We start from the raw sequence: 8899 nt of genomic DNA, 5'->3' as shown, positions 1-8899 counted from the left end.
AGAGACAGAAAGTGAGAAATCACCCCCCGGGGGGATGGTCACGCCGCAGTCCCTTCTCCTCCATTCTCCTCTCGGGATCTTGGGCACGCACGCACATGCGCCCGGTGTGAGTTTTAAGCCACCGGGTCCGGGACGCAAACCGCTGTCGACTACGTGGGAGTCCAGGACATAGCCATTACACTAACTGCTGGTTCCCACTCAGTGTGAGTTTTAAGCTACCAGGTCCAGGACTCGAACCACAGTCGACGGTGTGAGTCCAGCGACATAACCATTATGCCATCTGCTGGTCCTGAGAAGGTTTTAAATTGTAGATTTAGCCTTTATTTGTTTGCTGTATGGTGTGTACACTTGTTGGAGGGAAATGGGGGAGTGAGAAGGCACCCCTGGGGGATGGCCACACCGCAGTCCCTTCTCCACGCTCCACCTGGGATTTTTGGCACATGCCTGGTATGATTTTCAAGCAGACAGGTCCAGGACTCGAACCGTGGAGTTAGCTGTGTGGGCTGTAGCACCTGAACCACCAGGACACCTGCTGGCCCAACAGTGTTTCGAGGAAGCGATCTGTTCTCGCTGTGGGTTGCTCGTGTCCCCTCCTTGCCCTGCTGGCAGCTGTGGGGTCTGTGGTGACGCCGTCCCCTTTCAGTGTTCTGTGCCCTCCCTCCCCTACTCGAAGCCTGTCACTCTCACTGCCCGTTCTCAAGGACTGGCCTCGGGTGTCCGACTTCTCTCCCCGTCTCCCTTCGCCCGCCTCGTGTGCAGCCTTACCTCTGCTCACGGGTGATTTCCCCAGAGTCTTCTCGGGCTGGGGCTGGGACTTCGCAGCTCCCCCATGTCACCAAGGCTTTGTTCCGCTGAGACGCCTGTTGGACGCCGACAGCAGGGATGACAAGGACAGGATGCGGAGGCACACTTAGGGTTTCCAGGGGTGGCCACCGTGCTGGCCACACCCCCGCCTGGCGAAGGCGTGCTGTCCTGGTGCCTAGGGGTGGTGGGCAGGCAGGGTAAGCAGAGACTGGGGTGAGCCCCGCACCACACTGCCTGCAGTCTGGGACAGGGAGTTGAGCCCAAGCCCAGCAGAAGCTGGCAGGTGGCACCAAGGTGCCTCTCAGCCCAGGCTGGCTCTCCAGAGGGAGAGGGAGCCCGGCAACCAGCCGCCCTGGCCCTCGGGAAGAACGGTACCCACAGGGCCAGTGCAGACAGCGGATGGTTCCTCAGCTGCTCCAGCGGGACCCCCCACCCCCACCTCCGTCTTCCCTCCGCCCACCCGGCCCACCGTCCCTCTGGGACTCCTCGGGTTCCCTGCTCGCTGGCCCTCCCTCCAGCTTCTTAAAACCTGAGCTCTATCTCCTGCACCTGCGTCCAGGCGTCGTGCACTCCCTTAGCGCAGGCATGGAGCCGGCTGGCCCAGCACCCGTGGGACCCGGGGAGCCCGGTCTTGCCCAGCACCTGGCCTGGGGCCTTCCCAGGACTGCAGGGAGCTGGGGTGTGCGGGCCCAGCAACGTGTTCTTTGGCGTCCTGTGCATGTGTCCAGGGTCTCTCCAGGGTGCAGAGCAGAGGGGCTGTTCCGTTCCTGCCCCTGTGTGTCACTGGGACACCGGGGTGGTCTGGGGACAGTCCTCACAGGCTCTCAGAGACTCGCAGTGCCCTCTAGGCCGGGTGTTTGCCTGCCTGTGTTCCAGCCTGGAGCGAAGTGGTCCTTGCGACCCAGGCTGTAGCTTGTGCCAGGACTCGGGGCTGCCCCACCTGGGGCCCGGGGAGCGGCAGGAGCCAGCCAGGCAGGCCTTTCTGCCCTCAGCAGCGATTGCGGGTGGCCAGGTCTGAGCAGGGGTCCCCCTCAGGCTCTCCCTGCACCTCCCTTCGCCCCGCCGAGTACTGGTCAGAGTGTGTGCTCAGAAATGCTGGCCAGGTCCCGTCCCGGCAGCGTCAGCGAGCGAGCCCGCAGGCTGTGAGGCGTGGCCCGCCCCTGTGCCCGTGCACCGAGGTTTCCAGAGCCAGATTCGTTTCACTGCAAACCAGCTGCCTGTGGCTTACTGTGCCTGCCACGACTTCTGGGCGGGTTCCCACGTGTGGTTCTCCACACCTGCAGTCCCGGGTCCTGCAGAGTGGCTGTTCGGTAGGCGCCCTCTGTCCGAGAGAGAGCCCCTGCCTCCCGCCTGCCCTGTGCAGCCACCTGTCACGGTCCCCTGGGAAGAAGCTCCACACTGAGCTGAAACCTGCACCCACGGGGCAGGGCAGGGCAGTGCTTCGGCCTGGACTCCTCCAGGCTCTCTTCTGGATCCCTCACCTGCTGCCCACAAGAGGGCAGCCTCGGCCAGGCCCCACAGATAGAGCACTTCCTGCCTGTTTGGGCTTGCATGCCTGTTCCCGAAACTCGCTTGGGAAATCGAGCTTCTAGCAGCGCAGGGCTTGGAGGGGGAGAACGCAGCGCTCGTGCTTGGGCAGCGGTCACACTGGGGGCTTTCTTCCCGTCGGAGCCTGCTGGAGGTGCTGGATGAGTGCTTTGCACAATTCTCACGTGTTCAATTGTGTGTGCATTATTGTGCATGCATGTATGCATACCCACATGTTTGCATGCTGGGGAGGCGGACGTCAGGGTGGACAGCCAGGATGGAGGTCCTGGGGGGGTAGGGAGGAAGGGCAGAGGTGGACCCTGGAGCTCGGCGGCCTGCCTTGGGCGGGGGCGGCGCCCCGTGTGTCCGATGGGCCTTTCCAGCTGTGCCATGTGACGGGGAGAGGATGGGAGAGGCCTGAGGCCTGGCCTCCGTCCTGAGACCTTGTGCTGGGACCACACGAGAGCCCCGGCTTCCAGGTCTGGTGTAACCTAAAGGCCGGATGTGGGATCAGGGGGGCAGCAGTCCAGTGCTGCACTCCAGGGCAGCCCACGTAGGCGGTTCCGGTTCATGTGCGGAGCCCTTCCTGGGAGCCCTTCCTGAGTACGCGGGCACTTGTGTGACTGCGACCCAGGGCTGGCGGAAGTGAGAGTGAACTGCAGTACCAGGACCGCGGCGCAGGTGCTGTCTCTCCATCTTTCTCGGTCTTGCTCATAGAAGAAAGAAATTAAATTAATTTGTCCTTTGATTTTCTACAGGGCACATGTATTGGCCAGAGACAGAGGGAGGGAGAGACAGTGGGGGGAAAGTGAGAAATCACCCCCTGGGTGGGATTCCGTTCAAGTCTGGGACTCAGATCACAGCCACGTGGGGTCCAGCTACCTTAACCTCCATGTCACCCTGTCCCAGCAAATACACTTGAAGCTGAGGCCGGCCACCGCACGTAGTAATGCGCTGGATGGCTCGTGGTGGCCGTGGTTTGGATCCTAGGCCCACGCTGGGCACGTGCCGGCGTCCAGACCCAGTGGGCTGGAGGGAGGAGACCGCAGCGTGACAGGCCCTGCTGCCGTGCATGCATGTCTTCCTAAGTGAAGGGAGAGCGCGTGGGGAGACGGGGTGTGGCTGTGTGGTCTGTGAGTGCTACAGCGTGCGGCCCGGAGCAGAGGGTCCGGAGCTCGAGGCGGGGCTGAGCAGCACAGGCAGGCCTGTCCGAGAGCGGCTGGGTGTGCTGGGCACCCCTCAGTGCCAGCCGGGTGGCCGAGGCAGAAGGAACATGGCACAGCAAGGCTCCACTTACACACCCTGCGAGCTCCGTTCCCTGCAGTGTGCGGACTCTGGCTGTGCCGTGCTGGGAGCAGCCAGGCCCCTCCTGTCTGTCTCCCAGGGCAGATGGCAGGAGGGAGCCACCCAGGTTCCCTTGTTCCTGGAAGATGGGCCTTGATCATCGTCCTTCTGATGCGGTGCTGTTGGGGTTGTTAAAAGCACGTACCTGCTTAACCAGAACAGTGGGCACTGTGACTGTCTGAGGAGTTGCCGGGGCACCTCTGCTGGGAACAGCGCCGGGCTGCGGCCGCCCTCTCGAGTGCCTGCGGCACGCGTGGGCTTCCTCTGTGGGTTCCTGTGGCCGAAGGGTCTCCGAGAGCCTTCAGCTAAAGCTGGAGAAAGTCACCACCCACAAGCAAAGAGCCCTGATGTGAGGGCGGGACGCTTAGACGCACAGACCCGCACCCAGCGAGGCCCTGCAGACTCAGTCCACACCAGCAGGTGGGGCTCGTGCTGGAGCCACCAACCAGGGAGCGGAGCCAGTCTGCCTTGGGCAGGTGCGGCATCTCGTGCCTCACAGGGCCTTCCCAGGCCCGTAGGCCTTGCCGTTGAGAGACTGCGCCTGTTCTCGAAGGCCACAGGCTCCCAGACTCTCTCGGCAGTGATGCGGAGCTGGTGCGCAGCCGCAGCCCTGGGCGCTGCACCTGCTGGCACGCGCTTACTGGAGGGGCCTCGTGCCCAGTGCCCCGTGCCCATCCCCACTGGGCGGGGCTCGTTTCCGCAGAATTGGGCTGAGCCTGTGAACCCCAGGCAGCAGCAGATAGACACGGGGCCAGTCCGGACCTCTGCTGTGCAGGGCGAGGGGCCAGTCCCCTCAGCTCTCTGCCCCAGGCCAGTGCTCTCGGCACCCTATCCAGGGCTTCGTGGCTGGCCCAATTACGCTATGGCTCCAGCCGGACCTGAGAGCGTGGCATTTGGGAATGCTCCGGCTGGGCTGGAGGTGGTGCTGGTGGCTGCAGCGGGCAGGCCCTGTGCCGTTGCAGAGGCCCATCCCACGCTCCAGTTGTTGGCACCGATGTCCCCCACATGGCTGGGGTGTCCCTGCCGCGGGAGCCTCTGGTCTCAGCTGTGCTTCCTCACTGTGCTGGCTGCCCGCGCAGTGGGACTGGAGGCCCGCGCAGCTCCGTGGCCTTCACGGGCTGCCTGGCTGTGCACGTGTGCATACCGAGCAGGCAGCCGTCGCGGTCTGGTCAGTCCAAACCACACACATCCTCCTGAGCTCTCCCAGGGTCCCAGGCCCCCGGGGCAAAGTCTCGGGCTTGCTCCAGTTCCTAAGCAGACATGGTGCCCAGATGGCCCTGCTCTGGGTGCGCGGCCGGCAGGGTAGGGGCGTGGCGGCTCCTGTAGGTCTCTGGCTGTACTCTGAAGGTGCAGCGGGGGGCGTCGCTGCCCTCTCAGAGTCGGCAGTCTCCCCACAGAGGGACCAGCCCGTGCAGCTCGGGCACCCCACACCCGCAGAGTCTGGGCGTAGCGTGTAAGTGCAGTCGCCCTGGGCGCTGGGTGCGTCAGGGCGCTGCCTGGGATGTACAGGTGTGGCCCCGTGGCCCCTGGCCCCACAGGGCCCCCAGTGCCCAGCTGCTGCTCCCTGGAGCTGGCCCTGCCGGGCCCCCACTTCCTCCTCCTGTCCTGTTGGTGGCCCTGCTCCCCCAGGCCTCCAGGTGATGTGGCCTCCCCACCTCACTCCCCGGCCACAGGGCCAGCCCACCTCCCAGTGCTGACAGGAGGGGCTGCAGCCCTCCCTGGGGCCTGGCTCATCGTCTTCCTTGTGTTTCCAGGTGCCGGCAAAACCCCAACCCTGGGTGGCGGCTTCCACGTGAACCTCGGAAAGGAGTCCAGAGCCCAGACCCTGCAGAACGGTACTGCCCGTGCCCGGGGCTCGGGTGGGCTCGGGTGGGCTCCGGGAGTGGGCGGGGCCCGAGCCCAAGGAAGGAGAAGGGACTTGTAGCCATTGCACCCCCTCCAGGCCGCTGCAGGTCCAGGTCGAGCTGAGTACAGAAACCGCAAACTCACAGTGGCTTGCTACCGCAGGGGCATTGCCGGCGCCTTATGAGAGTACCGACCGGTCCACTTGGCACTTTGAATAGACATAGAAGTGTCTACTCAGGTCCTCGGTTGCTTTTACATAGGTTGTTTGCCTTCTTCCTGAGTTGGAAGAGTTCTTTGTGCATTTAGATACGTCTTTTATCATACCCGGGTGTACAGGAAAACATCTGGTTCCAGGGTCGCCTCTTCAGGCTCCTGGGCGCCCTTTGAACCACAGCTGCAGTTAGTGTGGACGCGGCCGGCCCGCCCCTGTCCCCAGTGGTCCGGGTGTCAGAACTAAGATGCGCTGCCTTGCCACCCGGGCCAGGGGCTGTGCTTGCGTCCCCTGTGAGTACTGTGGGCTGGCGCCGAGGGCCAGGTCTGCAGCCACAGTGGGCCGACCGCATCGGTGGGTGGGGCGGGGTGTGGCCTCGCATGTGGCTACCCAGTGTCCCAGGGCCCTTCATCGAAAAGGCCATGTTCCTGCGAAGCCCCTCTTGGGGCCCTTGGCTCTGTGTCTCCGTCCCCACCCTGCCCCCAGGTCTGCCGTCTGGCCGCCCCACTCGCTTTTGCAACCAGGGCCCTGACCGGCTTTCTCTCAGGAGTCCTCTGCTGGCCGTCCTGAGCCCTTTTTAGGACCAGCTGGTCAGTTTCTGCAGAGAGGATGTCTTGAGGGGCCTGTGTGGGCTGGAGCACCTTGGGAGCCTCATCTGAACAACCTTAACTCTTCAAAAGTGTTACTAGGTAGCCGACCACGGTTTAAGTCCTGGACCTAGGAGCTTGCTTTCTCACTTTCCCTCTCTCTCTTGCTGTCTCTCTCTGTTCAAATTAAAAACTAATAATAAATAAAATAAATAGTTCTTTAAAAAAAATAAAAGAAACTTTGCTAAGGGTCAGCAGGTGGCATGGTGGTTAAGGCGCTGGACTCCCACGTGGCTGACTGCTGTTCGAGTCCTGGGTCTGGTGGTTTGCTTTTTCTGTCTCTCACGGGTAAGAACATATGCTCTATAACAAACTCAAAAATAATAATATGAAATGAGTGAAATAAACATTAAAGACAGTTTTGCTAGCGTCACTTGCCAGAGAGAGACAGAGATGGGAGGGGAGGGGTGAGAGAGCACCTCCACTGAGGGCCGGCTGTGCCACAGGCCCTTCTCCCTCTCCCCCTCATGTGGGTTTTCGGCACGCACCTGCTGGGTCTGGGACCCGGAACCAGCACCAACGGCCGTGCTGCCGCCTGGCGCTGCCCTGGACGGGACGTCCTCGCACCACTCGGGTCTTCTCTAGTTAAAAACCCCTCTCGTGTCAGAGGTCATAGGTGCACACGGGGGACTGAGGGGGAGGGAGGGACCGAGAAAGAGAAAAGGCGCGAGGAGGAAGGGCCGTCGCCCTGGATGGGGACAGGGTCTGGTCACAGTGTAGTGCCTTCCCTCCAGGTCTGCACCCTGTCAGGAGCCTGGGCATGTGTCCACGCGCCCCGTGTGGCCGTCAGGTTGACAGGACCTGGACTCATGCCCACTCAGCCACGGCCCTGGCCGTGTGTCAGTAATGCCGGGACTCGGAGTGGGGGTCCGACGCGCCCCTCGCCTCTGCCCCGGCCGGGCTCCACTGGTCTGGCACACGCTGTGCTGTGCCCAGACAGGCCTAGGGAGGTGCTGCACTGTTTTTTTTTTGTTTGTTTGTTTGTTTGTTTGTTTGTTTTTTGGGAGAGGTGTTTTTTCACTATAGGGCGTGTGCACTCGCCAGAGAGAGACAGAGAGACAGAAAGCGAGAAATCACCCCTCAGGGGGGATGGTCACACCGCAATCCCTTCTCCTCCAATATCCTCTCGGGATCCTGGGCACACACGCACATGTGCCCGGCGGGAGTTTAAAGCCATCGGGTCCGGGACGTGAACCGCGGTCGACTACGTGGGAGTCCAGCGACATAGCCATTACACTAACTGCTGGTTCCCAGCTGCACTGTTTCTTGAAGAGAGATTTTTGCTGTAGGGCGTGTGCACTCGCCGGGAAGTCAGAGAGAGACGAGGCGAGAACTCACCCCAGGGGGATGGCCACGCTGCAGTCCCTCCTCCATTCTCCCCTCGGGGTCCTGGCACACACGTGCCCGGTAGGGGAGGTCCTCTGATGCCCACGGCACGGATGCGTGTCCCCCCGGCACTATGGCATGGACGTGTGTCCCCGACATGTTAGGGGGACTGCTGGCTGGGGGTGGTCCTGCCAGTCTGGCCGCTGGCTCTCAGGGTCGCACCGGTGTCTGGAGTCCTGAGACGGTGCTGGGCCAGAGCTGTTCGCACGACTGGTAGTGTGTCCATCGGGGAGCCTTCCTGGGCAGACGGCTCTCTGTCTCTGTCTCTGCACAGCGCCCGTCGGGGAGCCTTCTCAGCAGACGTCTCTCTCTGTCTCTGTCTCTCTGTGCAGCGCCTGTCAGGGAGCCTTCCCGGCAGACGGCTCTCTGTCTCTGTCTCTGCACAGCGCCCGTCGGGGAGCCTTCTCAGCAGACGTCTCTCTCTGTCTCTGTCTCTCTGCGCAGCGCCTGTCGGGGAGCCTTCCCGGCAGACGTCTCTCTCTGTCTCTGTCTCTCTGCGCAACGCCTGTCGGGGAGCCTTCCCGGCAGACGTCTCTCTGTCTCTGTCTCTCTGCGCAGCGCCCGTCGGGGAGCCTTCCTGGCAGACGTCTCTCTCTGTCTCTGTCTCTGTCTCTGCCCAGCGCCCGTCGGGGAGCCTTCCCGGCAGACATCTCTCTCTGTCTCTGTCTCTCTGCGCAGCGCCCGTCGGGGAGCCTTCCCGGCAGACGTCTCTCTCTGTCTCTGTCTCTCTGCATTGCTGGTCTGGCGTCCCTGACAGGTGTGTAGTCCAGCGTGTGAGGTGTTCTAGCCCGACCGAGCCGTGGTGAGTCCCCACGGACGAGGGGCCCCCTGCTGCTGTGTGGTCTGCCCGGCTCCTGTGCTGTGCGGTGGGAGCCGTGTCTACTGCACAGTGTTTATGGGACTGTGGGCAGGAGGAGCACGTTTGCAGGCACGAGGGAAGACAGCGGGGCACCGCAGGGGCCCGGCCGTGCCGCAGCGCTGTCTGTGCCCATGGCTGGGAGAGAGAGAGGAGCGGGCTGGGCACGTGGTGGCAGGAGTGAGGCGGATCGGAGCCCTCGAGAGGCTTCGCAGCCGCACAGCCGGGGTCGTAGTGGTGAGCACCAGGGACTCTGTGTGCCAGCACCCACCGGTGAGA

The 8899-nt window shown here is 63.0% G+C and overlaps 1 protein-coding gene across 1 annotated transcript in view; it reads left to right on the top strand.

The window, feature by feature from the left end:
- Positions 1 to 5429: 5429 nt before the first annotated feature.
- BRF1 (BRF1 general transcription factor IIIB subunit) overlaps positions 5430 to 8899 on the top strand; it is a gene marked incomplete at its 5' end in the record, with an annotated part of 36297 nt that continues 32827 nt past the window's right edge. Inside the window, 1 exon segment of the mRNA XM_027776415.1 lies at positions 5430 to 5510. Within this exon segment, the coding sequence (XP_027632216.1) occupies positions 5430 to 5510 (81 nt within the window).

Source organism: Tupaia chinensis, unplaced genomic scaffold (assembly GCF_000334495.1).
Source record: "Tupaia chinensis unplaced genomic scaffold, TupChi_1.0 Scaffold000671_2, whole genome shotgun sequence".
NCBI classification, from domain to species: domain Eukaryota; kingdom Metazoa; phylum Chordata; class Mammalia; order Scandentia; family Tupaiidae; genus Tupaia; species Tupaia belangeri.
The sequence above is the reverse complement of the archived record's forward strand: the minus strand, read 5'-3'. Positions and strand labels throughout refer to the sequence as shown.